Raw genomic sequence first — 18,081 nt, forward strand, 5'->3', positions numbered from 1 at the left:
GGGGGTTTTCTTTAGATGTTTCTAACAGCCGAGCTAGTCCTAAATGACATGTGCTGGTTGGTACACAGTAAAGAGCTAAAGTTGGCACATCTGCAGAGTCACTAGTGCTATCTGTCAATAACACACATTAAGCACCTTGTACACATGAATGCACTTCTCTCACATAGAACACTTCTGGAAGTTGTTGGTAAAAAATAATTGCCTTCCATGCACACGGTGTATACAAATTTAATAAAATACACAACAAGTACAGTAGCCCACATTCACGTGTAAGCTCAGCTTATTTTCACATAAACTGCGGAGAGACAACGATAAAATTACAAATACATTCTTAAAAAAATGTTGCTGTTTTTTGTTTTTTTTTTTCTTCCATAGGAACCTGAAATGGTTTCATGAAAAGGGGGACATTCCACGTGTCCCCCGCCATTAACAGTTCATAAGACACTTCACTTTTGAATGTAACGTCACTGATATGTATTTCAGCTGTCTGTGATAATCAAAGAGATGTTCCTTAAACACTAAACGGAGACAGAGAGCTTCACTTTACAAAAGCAGACAGGACTCAATAGCTTAACAGTAGCAATTTTGTTCAACAGCCTCACAGAATTGGAGTTTGAAATGTGTAAAATACAGACATCTAAATTGACGAGTACAGTACACCATGGAAACACTTGAAGTCAGATAAGGACTGATACCCCCCAACCCCTGGGAAAAACCCCCTCACAGCAGTCAAGGACACATATTCCACTGAAACACAACAAGTCACAAACTCAAAGAAACATAGAAAGCAGATGGTTTTTGGTTATACAATGCGTGTCTCACACTTCTGTGGGCTAAAATAAATCGCCTCTTGGTCAAATAACCTGTGATATCGATATTATCATCATCATCATCATCATCATCATCACACTCCTGGCAGATGAGCGTGAGCTGTAACATCTGACCTGTCAGTTGCCTGAGTCCCGTGGGTCGAGTGCACAGTCGGACCCCCCACACTCCTGGCTGATGACAGAGCTGCGAATGAGACTGCTTGACAGGGACTTAGGCCTGAGTACGCAGGTCAGGTAAGACGCCTCCTCCATTTCAGTGTGCAGTGGGGAACACTGGCCATCTGGAGGGCCGTAGGCACTGCTGTCTGAGCCCCTGCCCTGCTCTTCTTTAGACTTCTGGTTGGCCAAGTCCAGAGGCACACTACTCTTGGTGGGACTACTGGATGCAGAGGGACTCTCCTGAAGCGGTGGGCTCAGTGCACGCTGCGATTTTATGTAAGGTTTGACATTGGCCACAAGGATTGTAGTGTCCCGTTGTTCTTTTCCAAATGTGCTGAGGGTTTTTCTGCTGCTGCAACTAGTGGTGCCATAAATCTCTGTCTCTACCATGGCATCCATTCCCACAGGGATGAAAAGGTTGGTGCGATTATCGGCGCTGTCTGCTTGGCTTCCTACCCGTAACTTTGGCATCCAGCATCTGTCAGAATGTCCCAGTGCACGGCATTCATCTGTGCAGTGGGCTGATTTGTCTTGCTCTGCAAAAACAAGGGAAAAATGCACATTTGTTATCGGACCCGGCCGGGGAACGTACAAACAAACTAGAGAAGGTGTAAATCATTATTAAAAGAATGACAATTCCAAGAGACATGAATTTAAGTTCTATTTGAAAACAATAAAGTCACGTCAATATAGAGCACATTTCAAAACAACAGACATTGACCAAAGTGCTGTACAGAGGTTATAACATTTACACACGTAAATAAAAAGAGATAAAAATAAATAAAAACAATTGTAGAACCAATAATCTGAATCAGAATCATTGAGCAGCATATGGAAAAAAAACAGCATTAATAATAATAATAATAATAATAATAATAATAATAATAATAATAATAATAATAATAATAATAATAATAATAATAATAATTATACACATGCAGAAAATAAGGTCGTAAGGTAAACTGAATAAAAAGGTGCAAATGAATGATAAGGTGCCAAATGCTAATATTAAAATTATATACATATGTAAACATATTTTTATTGATAGAATAGAATAGAATCATTGTATCATCATTGCACAAAGTACAATGAAATTACTCATGCTCCTCCCAACCACATTCAACTACACTACAGCCAAAACAGAAACAGTTAGTATAAAAACAGCATTAGGTACGGTAAAAGTTCATGAAAAATAAAAAGTTCATCCGAATTAAAGTGCATTGGTATAAAACGTTCATCAGTATAAAAGTGCAAGATATAAATAAATGGAAAAGAGATCAATTCGGACAGTGGCAGGTCAGCTGCCAGTTCTCAGTCCGGTTTAAAAAGCCACAGCATATAAATAGGTTTTTAAACAAGTTTAAACAGTATCAACTATAGGAGAGATCCTTTTATGGAGGGGTAGGCTGTTCCAAAGTCTAGGAGCAACTACAGAATAGGCCCGATCTACCCTAGATTTCAGAATAGACCTTGGAACAACCAGAAGCAGCTGGTCATCAGATAGACCTCAGTGAACGAGAAGGATTGTGCATGATTCAAATATCAGAAAGATAAGAGGGTGCCATTGCCAACCCATTAAAAATATACAGTACAATCTTAAAATCTATTGTAAAACTTAACAGGAGCTAGTTAAAATACGACGCCGTGCAAAGTTCCCATTTACATTCTACCAGTAATATCATTTCACTGCAAGTTGTTGCCGTTTAATCGATTTGAATTTTTCATTAACTATATCTGCCTCAACCAATGCACATTGTCATATTTTTTTCACAGCGGTATTTCTTTACCATAATATATACAGTCTGATGTATTCAAGGGCAGAGTTAAGGCTGAAAACAGTATGTTTTATAACCATACAGTATATGAATACATTCACTGCAGAATATTGCACACCTGCTGTAAGGTTCTTATTATTTTGTGATTTTTCTGCTAAAATGAGTAAATGCCTAAAAAAAAAAAAAGAGTAAAGTACACCCTGGACAGGACAGAAAGAGTGTCATCATATACAAACATTAGTCTTTTCATCATGATTTTCCAGCTGACTGTAACAAACATGTGATTTGTCCTTTTTTGCACTGCAGCTCTCAACAACCTGTGTAGGTGTTTCCTGGAATATATCATCTGGTGCAGAGGAAGTGACATTTTTTTTTTCTTTCTCTTTTTCATTTATATTTTTACATTTTTATAATCAACAGTTTGTGCACAATGGATCAAGAACCAAGTCTGAGATTAACTAGTCATTTTACAGTTCTTTATAGGCTCTTCTGGCTTATCATATAATTGTATTTATAAGTGAAAGTATTTATTTTTTGATTTCACAGGTATTTATTGTAAATGTTCAAATGTCACGCTGACAACACAATAATTTACAATTTTATACACGATTAAAAGGAATTTAGTAGGAGACGATTTTTGCATTTCATCAGTAACACATATTTTGAAATGCAGGGCACCATTCCCCATATCTAAATTTAAAATAGCACATTTCCTGCAAACTCATCGCAAAATTGTCATTTCAGGAAACGTACAATTTTTGAATGGAAAATAATGGATTTATCAGTTTATTTTGTGAAGAAGTTAAACATAGTCAGAGCCCAGCAAAAAGAGCTGCACATTAACATAACAAGTATCATGTATCAGATGCAACAAGAAAAACTGTATAATGAGTGACCCTTCTTTTCTATGATAAATTAGCATCCCCGTACTTATTTGGGCTTTCTCTACTACTGTTTTCTCCCACATTCATTCATTAAACATGTATGTTAGGTTAACTGGAGGCGTGAATGGTAATGTTTGTGTGTGTGCCCCGTGCTGGACTGGCATCCTCGTATTTAGTCACACATACTACAGCAGGGGTTTCAAAGTCATTTTAACTCAGGGGCCAAATACGCAGCAGTTTGATCTTAAGTGGGATGCAGATTATAGTTGGTCAAAAATAAGTTATTTCAACATTAATTTGCCAGTTTTCAATTAGTGACAGATATCAGTCGCTGTTTTTGTTGTTTTATTGCATGTTTTATTATTGCAATGAAATAAACACATGTATTGTATTGCATATCTGTGATCATAACCAGCTCTCCTTAAACAAGGGTAAGACAAACTTTAATAGAGGGAAAATATAAAAAGAGAGGGCAGTGTTACATCTTGGTGAAGGGGAAAGGAACAGGGGAGAGGGAGTTAGGGTGGGACAATGGAAGGAGTGGGGAAAGTCATTCCCTTGAATGTCCTTCAATTTGTGACCAATTTGAATTCAATTTGGGAAATTTTGGGGAGTAACTTCAGGAAAATATACAGATTTTGGAAAATGTTTGAATTCTTTCAGTAATTTGTGATTAAAAATGACTGCCATCATGTGACATAATTACAACTGAATTACCCCCTAGTTTTATTCATGTTAATTACATGTTGACCTCTGAACTCTCTTCTACAGCTTGAACAACAACAGCGTATTCATATCAACATGCACGGTTTATCCTGCATAAAATATCAATTGTTTTCAGAAGTGCAAATATTTAAAACTAAGTAATGCATACATAAATATTGTATATCAGAGAATATATTTTCTTTAATTGTTTGAAAATAAGTTGAATAATCTCTATTATGTTAATCAAGATTTTGAAGGCCACTATATTGTTTGAAAAGCAGCCTGCCGAGCATGTACAGTGTTTCAAATAGGCTTATAAAATTATTCATTCTGTTGGAAATAAATTCATAAATGTTTCCATGTAGCCCCTGCAATTACCCCTAGGGTACACGTACCCCTTGTTGGGAACCACTGATTTACACAAGAATTCATGGCTTATTAATTATTATCATGGCTTATTATTTTCTCCTGCCAGCCAAAGTCATAAAGATTTAAAACGTTTATGTCTTTTGATGCTAATAAATGCAGATTGAACCCGCTTTACATTATTATGTTCTTCATAGGATCGTCTTTCCTGCTCAGTAGGTTGTAACTGTACAACAACATGCACCATGCTTATTAGTGTCAACAATACAAAGAGGTGAAATGGACGAGGCTTTTGTTGTCTTTGTGCTGTCACTCCATCTTTTCAATTTCAAACCACTTCTAACCCCAGAGCATTAAAAGAACACATACAGGGCACCAGGAGAAAAGAAGCCATTTTCCATGTGGTTATAATGTAGAAGGTGTCATTCCCACCCCCACACCCCCCCCCCCCCCCCAAACTCGGGACCATTACACAGTGCTATCAAACATAATTTGACAATGATGCATTGATGAGTTTTGCATGTGGAGGCGTGATGCAAAATGTCAAACATGTCCTCATAAATTAGCGGTAAATAATAGTTTTTCCTCATTTGTTATACATGAAACAGAAACAGCAATTTCATCTGTGGATCTATTTTTTCTCAAGCAAACCCGTCCCGTTGTTCTGCTGACTGATTCAACTTGAACAAATGTTCTTTTTGATGTAGTTGCCAAAAGGTTTCTAACAACCATTCAATAAATGCAAAGTCATTAAAACAATGAGAAACAGATTAATTGTTCCGTTTTCTATTTGGCTATTTTTCATTATGTTTCCTGGTATAGATGAATAAATCATGTCACCCAAAAAGTCTGCAACATCTCTTTTTCATTCACTCCCACAGAAAATCAATAACACGAGCAAAATAGTCTGAAAGGAAATTTGAAAGTCCTTACACCTTGTTAACATTTGTCATCTCATCTCTTATTCAATTACAAACTTATTCCATTCAGCTTGTTGGTCTATAAATAAGACAATAACAAAACAAGAAGAGAAAAAAAAGGTAAACCGGTAGCTGGTGAAATGTTCCTTGATCACTTTTTTCAAGCCTGGCTCTGATGGGTATGAGGGAAAGAAAAGGAGGCTTCACTTGTCAGAGCTGCTCCAAAACAGGTGTGGAAAATTCTCCTATTCAAAGAAAACAGTATCTTCCACATACAGCAGGCTGAACTAGTTATCTGGAGGAAATACTAACTTAGGAAGTAAGTTCAAAAGACTGAAAAAAAATTTCCTTTCTCCGTGCCACAACTCCCAAGAGGTGTGAAAAGCAGCACCACACATGCAAAGCGAGCTCATTTGCAAAGTACATGCCACGACTATCACTTATTGCTGCTCAAGTCTACGAACACCTACACCAACACTCCCACATAGCCACTTGGAGCTGTGGGATACAATGAAACTGATAATTATGCAGTACCAGACAACATTAAAAGGGGTTGTTGACTTTACATCAAGGCTGTTTTACATTATCCTCCCATCTGTTCAACGTTTCTACGCACTCATCTTGTTAGTTGTGCCGAGGAGTTATCGCACCTTACTCAAGGTGTAAGATCTGAAACCTGCTTAGTTTCCTACTGTCACAAGGTGCTTGATTCCAGATTATTACGGGTGAAAGGCAAGGACCACCATGAAGGGTCCAGTCCTACAGTTAATGCAAGGGACCGGTGTCACGGTCAGAGTTTACCTCCGTACTGAGATTCTCTTACAATCTCAGTACGTGACTGCTACGTACTGAGATGTACCCGTGCTGGATTAGCCATGCGCAGAGATTGCTGTACTGATTTTAAAAAAATCAACCAGTGATAAAAGAAAAAAAAATATGATTGTCATGATCAGATTTATATGAACACAACAGCTTATTATTGTAAAGTTACATTATGTTAACTGTTATTTATTGCAATGTATATTATAATCCTGTTTTTTTGGAAAATGGATTATTCCTTTTTGTGTTGAGTTTTACGATAATCATGTTTTTTTGGAGAATCAGAATCAGAAATACTTTAACAATCCCAGGGGGAAATTATTTTTGTTACAGCTCCAGATATACAAACAATACAAACAATATATATTATGCAAGCCACATCTATTAAAAACAATATAAATATAACTATACATATATAAAATGCCAACTGTACAGTTTAATTTCTATTTATTTATATTTAATGTTTAATTTAATAAACTATTCCTATTCCTATTTTTCCCCAAGAAAAAGAGCCATTCAGCACTCGTCAAATAGCATTTGAAATTAATAACTTTGAATAAAAATGAAAAATAAAACTTTAAAATAACTTTGAAATTTAATTTTCAATCTCAGCACGACGGAAGGAGAAAAACTCATAGCAAAACTAGCAAAAATTAATTTTCCAGTAGTGGGCATGCTCATAATCGATGTCAGTATGAGGTAAACTCAAACATCCCCTTTTCAAAACAAAAGCATCTCTTCTTGTCGTCCATTAGTTTTTACCAATTTTGTAAATAGGGCTCTTGTTTTGAAGTTGACGGAAGTTTTGTCAGTAGAACAATTACGAGTCTCTGAAAATCTCAGTAATGTTGGCATGAAATGTGATCCGTAAGTTTTAATGGATCAAATGACCACATATTGATATTCTTCTTAGTCTTTTTCTTGCTTAAATGTTTTCAGAGCTTTCAAAGGTGGCGAGTCAACAGAGATATTTAGCTTCATTGTGTTTCAGGTTTTTGCAGTTGTGTAGTTCGAAATACATCTTGGGAAACTTGGAAGTATACTTCAGTGGGAACGATCATCATTCTAACCATCCTAACCGTAATTATATTACATAATAGACGGTATATACTCATTGAGTTTGTAGAGCATAGTATGGAGTATGGCATTTCAAACACTGTGATTGTACTCGCAACCTTTCAGGTGCAGGCACTGCTTGGACCAGTTTTCAAATTGATATCTTGTTGACCAGGTGTTTAACCCTTTTGTGAACGTTCCTGCATCAACGTTTCCAGGTAGTAACTGGTTGGTAACCAAACTAACAAAAATAGTTATAATTCTTCTGTCATGTCAATGAGAAAATGTAAGGGCTGAAGAAAAGAGAGAAATCCTAAAACTCACAATAATATTGTACAACACATTCTCAACATTCATTGTAATTTTGTGACATTTTGTCTCGACAGCACACCAAGTACTATTTTCTTGGCAATTCCAAAGGATGCTTTTGATTTGACAAAAGCTCAACATGGACCTGCATGTTGTTATTGCTTCAGTTTGATGCATCACTACTCCAGATTACAGCTCTGTGCCCTAAGTATGTGTGCTTCTTCATATTTCTTGTTGCACCTCAGAGAAAAATATTCTTTATGCATGAATACAAGAGGCCAGAACAATGAACGCAAGCCAAAAGGAGCAGGGAGATGCACAAATAATTTCCATGCTACCCATCACCGTGGCGGAAAAACTAGCAATGGAGGCTGATGCAAAGGTTTGTGTGTTCTTTAAAAGCTATGGCAACAAAAAAGTCAGGTGTGAATGTGTGTGAGTGTGTGTGTGTGTGTGCGTGTGTGTGTTATGTTTTGCAACTGAGCTACAGGGAGACATGCAGAGGTAATCAGAAGTAGCATGCTTCCATGTTTACATATGAATTAGTTCTTGACAAGATGACACATACGGTCCTGTTTAGCATAAATCAGTGGCACATATTTTAAGTGGTTATAGAAACTAGGGCATTGTAAAACATTCAACATTAAATATTTTCTATTCAATTACTGTATAAATTAACATTGGCATCACAATACCTAACAGGAAATACTATTAGTAATATTACACAGTATGCAGTCTCAGTGGAGGATGTTAGGATACACATAAACAACCACTTAATGTTAATGCACCCTGTGTGTTAACAGCCATTCATTTAGGGGTCATATAGTGCTAATGATTAATGTACTAACTGAGCTAAACCAGAGAAAAAAATAATGTTATGACACGACAAGCTTTTTAAAGACCAGTGGCACCGCCAGGATTCAATTTCAGAGTACGCACAGATCCCCCGATATCTCCCCCCGGCCCACCAGATGTGCAAAAAAATGACGATCAGTTAGGCTTTATAGCAGAGGATGGTAACAGCGTACAGAAACACAGATGAATACAGCCCAGCAAAACGTTATGGTGAGGGCGCACCAGGCAGAGACACATGGTAAAAACACACTTTATAATAATAATAAAAATAAAAACTGGCTAATAATGTTCCTACTAATTTGAAACAATTACAGAGAGTCCGTACTGTACTAATTTAGATCCAGTTTCAAGACAAAAATACAAATAATTAATTCACAAATATGTTGGGCGTGACCCGTATCTCATTAAGATGAGTGTGTTTTCAACAGAATCTAAAAATATGCTGACCATCGAGGCTGTTGATATCACCAACAACATATTAGATTTATCATTACTTAGTAAATGAGCATTTAGCAACAACCTAATGCTATATAAACACAAAACAAAGTTAGCTCGCTAACATACCTCTGCCAAAGTGTTCGCTACAGACACGTGCATCAACAGACTCTGCTCCTCCCGACCGCAGACGTAGGTTTAAAATCTACTTTTTACAGCTTTGTTCTGTGAGATTTTTACATTTCTGACCTTTGTGAACCACAACCTTCGGCACTCTATAAAATATCTTTTCCTTTTCTCGGTTAGTACGATTGGAGCAGCTAAACATGGGCATTATGATTATTTCAGATTCTCAAGCTACTTCACTTCCTGCCCTCCATCTGAATTTTGCGTTCTCGCGATGAAGCAATGTGACGTCACGTGAAATCAACCAAATGACGTACAGTAAATGACCTTTATGTTAGGCTTAAATTAATTGGCTTAAAAAATAAATGGACTCATCATGTTTAGTCTATTACAAACCAGTATCCCATGCCCCCGAAAAAAAAAAAAAAAAAAAAAAAAAACCTTTAAAAAAATGTTTTTCCCACACCTTCAAAAAAATTGTACACACAGTGTGTACAGGAGTCTGGCTGATGCCGCGACTGTTAAAGACTACTAAGAACGGGGAAATATATATATATATATAAAGTATATAGCAAAATGCACATTACAATGTTAGTAAGAAATCGAAATTTTAGTGTTAAATAGTGGGAAAAAAAATAAATAAAACAATGCTTAAAAATAATTCTGTTTCCTGTTTTCTTTGCTTCTGCAGATGTATTCCTCTGACTTCCATTTATTGGCTAAAAACATGTATTATTTTTTTTCATGAAAACCAGCTTTAAAATTACAGGCCTTATACAGTGGCTCCAATTTCCAGTCATACTCACTGTGTCACATCACAGGAATATCACAAAAGGACAAATAGCTGTGATCTTATGTGCAACGGTGGAATGGAACAAAAGCGTGCTCTCAAAAAAAAAAAAAAAAAAAAAGAGAGGGAGCAAGAAACCGCCTCTCCATCATAAATAGAATTAAAAAAAAGGCCTAGCAACATAGTCACTGTGCATCTGGTGTCTGTGAAAGTGAATAAATATTCAGAGTGCATGATAGTGGAGGCTGCACAGGTGCATATATTACCTGTATCAAAGCAGCCTAGAGATGAGGGATGGTAAAGGTAAAGATATAAAAGCAATACTACTTAACCCGCAAGCTTATGTGTTGGAGCAGTTGGAGCAAAAAATTTGGTGGCGTCTCCATTTTGTTTAATAGCGTTATCTTGTCCAAATCAGTAAAACGGTGGCTTTGCAGCAGAGTAAATGTACCTGTGTTTGTTTGTTTGCATATGTGTGTGTGTGTGTGTGTGTGTGTGTGTGTGTGTGTGTGTGTGTGTGTGTGTGTGTGTGTGTGTGTGTGTGTGTGTGTGCGTGTGTGTGTGTGTGTGTGTGAGAGAGAGAGAGAGAAGGAGTGAGTGGGTTGGAGTTGATGTTTTTATGTGATCTAGTCTAAGCCACAATACATAATGTAGGTGTTCCTTCCGTCACTGGTTAGCAGACGGTGACATCAATTTATTATTCAACTGACCAACCCCACAAGAAGAAAACTGAATTTAATCAAAACTATTTTTCCTTATATATGTCAACAGCAGACAGGAAATGCATTAGAAGAACTCATTGGCATTAAAAGCAATGCTTCACTTCACTGCATTTATTCTTATCTTACAATTTCAGGTTTTTAAATGAAACATTTTTTTTTTTTTTTTTGTCAGCTAAGCACCAGAAGTAAATATTCAGCCTTGCACTTATAAAACACATTTATAATATCTCTCCATGTGATTGGCCTCATAACATAGATTGAATCATTCTAAAGTGTGCAACAAAAGCTGATTGAATTTACACCTCCCACAGAGTCAAGTTCAGTCTGACATAATTCCTTCCAGCTATAACACACACATATGCACACACGTAAAAATACACAGTCTCACATTTATGCGTGAGATTCAAGGGAGAGAAGGAGGTTCACACATCCCTCATGTAGCCATAAGAGTGTTCCCGTTCGTGCCCCCCCGAGCATGCCACAAACAAACAGTTCACAGCAATGCAAATGGTGTAGAAAATGCTGCATAGAGACATGATGACCACAGCCATTCTCTGCCAAGGGCACAGACAAGGAAATGAAAAACCTCACTACTTCACTCAAGTCCTCTATTATCTTTTATCTTTCCAGAGAGAGTTGCTTTCGTGTTTTCAGTTTACGACCACAATTGCTAAATGTATCATACCATTTGAGGTTGTCCTGGTTGTAACAGATTGACAGGCATCTATGAATAATCTGCTGGCAGAATGGATTGTGTCAAATTTGCAATGTACCATTTCTGTTTTCAGTTTAGTAAAGTCTGATTTTTTTTAAAAAAAAATTTTTTTTTTTATCATTTTTTTTTTTTTTTGCAAAGTACTGTAACCACAGCAGAACCAATAATAACCGTGAACATCGTTCCAAGCAAAAGGTGGAAACACTCTGTCGTGTTGCACCAGAAATATCTGTCACTTTTGCTCTGCAAGTGTCTGTCACGCTTTCCTGTCTCGGTTGTGTTCTTCAAAACATGCATGCGCTGGTTATGTGTTCAAATGCTGACACGATCAAAAGAGTTGCAGGCAGTGGTACACTTTGCAATGCATATGAGTCTATTTGATGACTAAATCAGACGGAAGTTGTTTAGGAGGTCTACCTCTAGCCAATGGACACTTTTATCCTTGAAAATATCCAACTGGCTATAATGCCATATCTGAAATTGCTTTTCTCTAATGCACACTGGAATAGAATAACACAACTTGCTGCAGGTTGTCAAATAGTGGAAGTGTGGTGGAAAAAAATGGCTTTATGTGATTGCTCATCTTGTGTTTTTTTCATGTTTTGAAAAACAAAATATTAATAATCACAAGTTTTACCTTTTTCAATAAAGTTTTCATTTTTTTTACCCATTTTGTTGAAAATGTTTCACTCTTCAAAGGGGGTACAACAGAAAAACAAAATGGTCGAAGTTAATCGCGAAGGTGCTTACCTGGAAACCATTGGTGCTCCATCAAACTACAAAGAAGCAGCATGCGCTATGCATAAACTACAAACAAGGTTCGTTACAAGAGTCAGTTTCAAGATGTTCACTCACCCTGTTCAAACGACTGGCCATTAACTGCTGCTCCTTTCATCTTGAGGGCCTCCCTGGCAGACGTGTCGCACTGTGAGCCTTTATTAGTATCCTGGTCACTATCAGCCTGGTCACTATCACCATGGCCACTGTCTCGAAGGCTTGCTCGTTCTGCATCCTTAAATGTTGAACTGCGGGAGAGTCAAAAAAGGAGGGGAAAAAAAACATAAAAGACCATTACTGGTGTGCGAGCACTTTTTTGATGGCTATAGTCATTGTGCAAATGATAGTTGGTCAAGATCCTTTGTAATGGCATGTTCTCTTACCTTTGAACAAATGGCTGCCTGCTGCCAGCATAATTGGGCTCAGAAGGGAAATTTTCAGTCTAGAAAAGAAAAGGAAATTATACTTTGCATTAGCCGTGTTAGAAATTTAGAGCAATGCGATATTCAAAAAGGCAAAGAAATGATCTAATCTGGTATTGAATTTTCAACAGTAATTTGGAGTATTCATTCATGATCAGGATTGGGAGGGGGTCTACTGGTGCCTATCTCCAGCACTCAAAGGGCCCTAGGTGCACACCATGGACAGGGTGCCAGTCCATTATATCGTATTGAGAATTTCTAATTTAGATACACAGAAAGCCTGGCAGTCAAAAAGGCATGATATGAACAAATCTCTAAAGTAGTCCCTGGCAAGACAAAGAGCTAAGCATTAGCCACTGTCATCAGCATCCTCTCTTCCTATCTTGAGGATAATGTGTTTGTGTTGATCACACCCACATACCCTAGTGGCTGGTGACAGTGCCAGGCCTTGTCATCTGTGTTATCATCTCCAAATGAGGCTGTCTGCGAGGCTGTCCTAGATATTTACATCATTTACAACAAATAATGTTGCTGTGCTAAACTCCACTACACGCTCATGCTGTCAAATTAGCATGTTAGCTGGCTCAGATATGCAACACTGCCATTGACACAAGGCAAGGCTGGACCGTATTATTGCATTATTGTGCCAACTTTGGATTTGGTTGGGTGATTTTGGCCCAACTTTGCGGGGTAGTGAAAAAATGTGATTGTGAGGTTATGCTGTGTGCATCTAGCTGTCTGCTGCACACTGGTTTGGTAATGTGATCGGACAAGCTGCTCAAACACCTGTCCAATCCTACATTTCATGCAAGGTTTTGTTTTCAGTCTAAAGCAGTGAAGCAGGCAGGGTCACAAACGCCTAGTTGGGGATTGAAATTGTTTGTTTTTCTAACTATGAAGACTTTCTGGTTGTTGGGAGAACACTGTAAAAAAATTCCAAAAGATTTACAAAAAGAAGAACTAGTTTCAATTAAATAGTAGTTTTGATTTAAAAAGTGCATGAGTGTGGCTCAACAGCAGGTTGCATATACCAGAAAAAGAGCAGATAATGATGTCTGCACTCAGTTTTTTTTCCTTCTTCTTTCGTCAGATATGTATGGCTAAGTGTGTGCAGATAAGAAAGAGTGAAAGATGAAGCAGACAGTTCAGCATCTTACTTACCTGGATAACTGACATTCGATTTGCTGGAGTATCTGTGCTAAGCCCACCAAAGCTGGAGTGGCACCCGGCCCTGGGGACTGTCAGGCTGTTTGGGGTGGTTTTCAGGTACATGACCTCTGACCTGGGCAGTGTCAGTGGTAGCGGACTCTGGTAGTCGAAACATATTGGTGAGGTGATGAGCGAGGGGCTGCTCACCACATTCATCCGGCTGGCGGAATCTCTTTCCTCCATCTCACTTTGCACCAGCATGATGTCACTTTTGTTGATCCTTTTCTTTTTTCCTTTCCCCACTGGAGGATTGGAGTACTCAGCCATGCGGCAGTTATAATTCCCAGTCTCCTTATCTTGATGCTTGGACTTGACAGCAATGGCGGTCATGACTGCTAAAAGCATGACGGAGATAATGCAGAGGGTAACTATGAGGGGAAGGGACACATCCCAGTGCTGTTGTTCCCCGCTTGCACTGGAACCCCCTCCTGATGCTGTCTCTGTGTTCGCCCTAATGATCAGCTTAGCCACAGCTGATAAGGGCGGCTTGCCATGGTCAGTTACCTTCACCACCAGCTCAACTACTGCTGAGACTTCTTCCCACGGAGCATGGGCAGTTCTGACTTCTCCTCCCATCGGGTCTATCTCAAACAGGTGTTCGTCATTTCCTTCTGTGATCTCATAGGTCAAATGGCCACTCTCTCCATGGTCATGGTCCACAGCTTTCACTGTAGCAACAATGTAGCCAATGCCAACGTTCCTAGGCACTGGGATTTCAGCTGTGTCATTTTGGAGGAGGGGTAAGATGATAACTGGAAGATTGTCATTGACGTCGAGAATATTGACCCTCACTATAGAAGTGCTCTCCATGTGAGGGGCACCTCCATCTTTAGCTTGAACTTTAAATTCAAATGATTTAGTTTGTTCATAGTTGAAAGATCGTGAGGCATATATGGCACCATTGGTGGGATTTACAGACACAAAGGTGTAAACTGAAACCTCTCCTATATGAGACGGGAGAATGGAGTACGACACTGTTCCATTTCGACCAACATCTGGGTCATGAGCCAAAACGGAGCCCAGATACTCCCCTGGGATGTTGTTCTCAGGCACCTGTAGTACATAAACTGACTTTGTAAAGCGTGGTGGATTATCATTCTCATCCAGGATTTTCACAGTAAAGGACCTGGTGAAGTTTAAAGACGGAATCCCATTGTCTCTAGCAACAATTGTTACATTGTATTCATCTTTCATTTCCCTGTCCAAAGGTCTATCTGTTAAAAGCGTGTAAAAATTATCATTGTTTTCCTGCAACCTGAAAGGTACATTTCCCAGCACACGACACTGGAGCTGACCGTTACGGCCGGCGTCCTTATCTGTCACCCTGACCAACGCAATGACAGATTCTGGAGGTGCTGCTTCACTGATAGCTCCTTGTCGAACAGAAACAAAACTTATTACAGGTGAGTTGTCGTTTTTATCCAGCACTTTGACGGTAATTTTACAATGACCCGGTATCGGGTTTGGACCCATATCCTTGGCCTGAACATCAAACTCTATAATTGGATTCTCTTCATAGTCTATCTCTCCCTGGACCTTGATGACTCCAGTATTGGGGTCAATGGAGAACAGATCTTGTATTCTCTCGGAAGCATATCCAGTGAAGGAGTAAACCACCTGTCCGTTGCTTCCCTCATCCTGGTCAGTGGCATTTAAGTCTATGAGCACTTTTCCAGGGGGCGAATTCTCTGGCATCTCTAACACATAGGAGTTTTTTTCAAAAGCAGGGCTATTGTCATTCGAATCAGTCACCCTGACGTTGATCTGCATGGAGCCTGATCTCGGATACTCCCCTCCGTCAATGGCTGTCAGAAGAAGGGTGTGATGGCTTTGATCCTCTCTGTCCAAAGGTCTCTGAACCACCAGCTCTGGATATATAGTCCCATCACCCCTCACTTTTAAATCCAAAGAAAATGTATTGTAATCATCTCTTGTGACCTGGTACGTTTTAATCCCATTTTCTCCAGAATCAGAGTCATGTGCAATAGTCAGAGGAAAGCGTGTCCCAGCAGCTGCATTTTCAGATATATCAATATTTACATGATCTGAAGGAAAACTGGGCGAGTTGTCATTAATATCTTGTATATCAATCTTGACCATGCATATCTCCTTGTCGTTGGCAAACACTTCCATGGAGAGCTGGCACTTAGGGTTGCGCCTGCACAATGTTTCCCTGTCAATCCTTTGTTTGGTGAAGATAAGTCCACTCTCTGGGTCAACATCCACCAGATGTGGTGCAGAATTTTCCAGCACTCTAAAATTGGATTTTTTCCCTCTTTCCATGTTCCCATATCCAGCATCTTTTGCTATATTGCCTATAACAGTTCCCGGTCCCTGCTCCTCGGGGACGGAATAATTGAGATTTTTTAATGTTAGGGCTTTAACCCACAGCAGCAAGAAAATGGGCACAGAGAGACGCATCCCTTCAAGTGGGTTTGCAGTGGAGGCAGAGAAAAAAGAAAGAAAAAAAACCTCGTTGACTTTCAACCTGTTGATTACAGCAATTCTATGAAACTAAACCCAAACCATGGGAACCCAGACATGTGAACAAGCAGATTAGACACCAAATTGGTATTAAATGTGTATTCTACAGTTATTTACAAGCCAATCAGATGTGATAAACTCCTTCTGTAAACAAAGATGACCGCACCTGATGTATGAATTAAATCTCAAATTCAGCATATTTGTGTGCAAAAATGCTTTTGTTTCTTTGCCTCGCAGCGGGGAGACTTAATGAATAATCGATGATTATAAAGTATTAATATCCCCCCCCCACCCACCCTTCTGCATCCAAGGTTAAAGCGTTTGAATCTCTGTGGTGAAGGTTAGATCGTAGCTTGCAAAAGCGCATTGCCCCCATGCGACATCTCCACCTAGGCTACAGCAGACTCTGACATGCCCGTTTCAAAATGCAGCATCGCCCGACGTTGCCATTCCCAAAGCATTCACTTCCCTCTACTGTGCGACACACTGTTGCATTTGTGCACCGCTGCTGTAGCACGCACAGCCCCAAAGCAAAGTGGAATAAAAGCACGATGTACAGCTTCTTTTCTTTCTTTTTTTTTTTTACTCCTCTCCAACCTTTTGTGTCCCCTTCATTCAAGAGCATCCACAGCGAGGCTGCCACTTTTGCCCGATGATTGTCCTATAATCAGTCCAGTAATCCCATAATCCAGTCCAGTTGGACCCAGTGGTCTCACATCCTTCATCCGGACAATGTTCTTCAAACCCAGTCCGTGTAAGAAAGAGAAGGGGGAAAAAAAGCAGATTACTGGATGATTTCGGGATAATGGAAATTAATCGCTCCTGCTGCTGCTGCGCTCAGGTCTCCGCGTCAACTGTTGAAACCTGCTCCCTCTGCTGTGAGCTCATCTGACCGGGATCCTGTCGACGTCTCGGTGACACACTCCCGTGTATTTAACATACTTTCTGATCGTCTTCCAGCAAATGACTTAGCGGTGACAGATCTTGCCCGGAGGTATTATTTCTCCAATAGGTCTGGCAAGAGCGCATGAAGAAAGGCTGTTGTAGTGCTACGTGATACACTTACTGATGTGCGCGCACTGAGCATCAGCATCAGCAGCAGCAGCATCAGCATCAGCAGCATCACAGGAGAAACGTGCTTCTCCTAATACATGTGGACGGGAGTGAGGTATAGTGGATCAATAGATGAAATGTGCTTGGCTGATGTGTAGTTGGAGGAGGAAAAAAAGACAAAAGATGACTTGACAAGTGGTCATTTTTGAGAAGAAGGAAGTGCATGTGATGGCCAAAGAGGCTGGGTGATCTAAAATGAAAGGAGACAAATTGTTGGAAGAATAACAGGTTCTTTCACTCCAACTTTTATGTCCTTGCAGTCAATGAAGCTCGCTAAGAAATTCAGAGCAAGACATTCCTATCAATATTTAAAGCCAAAGGGCCATCATTTGTCTCTTTTATTATACTGCTATTATAAGTTATGAGAACATAGAATAAAACAGTGCCTTGTTTGTCCCGTGCACCCCACTTTTAGGGCTGGGCAATATATCGAAATTCAAGATATATCAAGTTTTCTATTTTGGCGATACAGATAATGACAATATTGGATATTGATATAAGTTTTTTTTTTAACTTGTTTTTATTCATACGATCACATCATACAAGTATATAATATTACTCAGTCCAGTCAGACAATGTCATTTACAATGTTTTCGTATTTCTGAGATAT

The 18,081-nt window shown here is 39.1% G+C and overlaps 1 protein-coding gene across 1 annotated transcript; it reads right to left on the bottom strand.

Moving 5' to 3' along the window:
- Positions 1 to 212: 212 nt before the first annotated feature.
- On the bottom strand, positions 213 to 16,626 carry LOC114454861 (protocadherin-17-like). The gene is made up of 4 exons (XM_028435679.1): positions 13,827 to 16,626; positions 12,627 to 12,685; positions 12,322 to 12,491; positions 213 to 1,525 (listed from the first exon to the last, which is right to left on the bottom strand). Exons 1-4 carry the CDS (start codon positions 16,293 to 16,295, stop codon positions 948 to 950), a joined length of 3,276 nt encoding a protein of 1,091 aa, XP_028291480.1. The 5' UTR covers positions 16,296 to 16,626; the 3' UTR covers positions 213 to 947.
- Between the last annotated feature and the right edge of the window lie 1,455 nt (positions 16,627 to 18,081).

This window comes from Gouania willdenowi, chromosome 21 (assembly GCF_900634775.1).
Source record: "Gouania willdenowi chromosome 21, fGouWil2.1, whole genome shotgun sequence".
Classification (NCBI taxonomy): Eukaryota; Metazoa; Chordata; class Actinopteri; order Blenniiformes; family Gobiesocidae; genus Gouania; species Gouania willdenowi.

Excerpts from the sequence above, each read along its gene's own strand:
- LOC114454861 (XM_028435679.1), bottom strand. The coding sequence starts at position 16,295 with ATGCGTCTCTCTGTGCCCATTTTCTTGCTGCTGTGGGTTAAAGCCCTA. Across the intron at positions 12,492-12,626 it reads AGGCAGCCATTTGTTCAAAG|TTCAACATTTAAGGATGCAG; the intron begins GTAAGAGAACAT and ends ACTCTCCCGCAG. Across the intron at positions 1,526-12,321 it reads TGGCCAGTCGTTTGAACAGG|AGCAAGACAAATCAGCCCAC; the intron begins GTGAGTGAACAT and ends TTGTTTTTGCAG.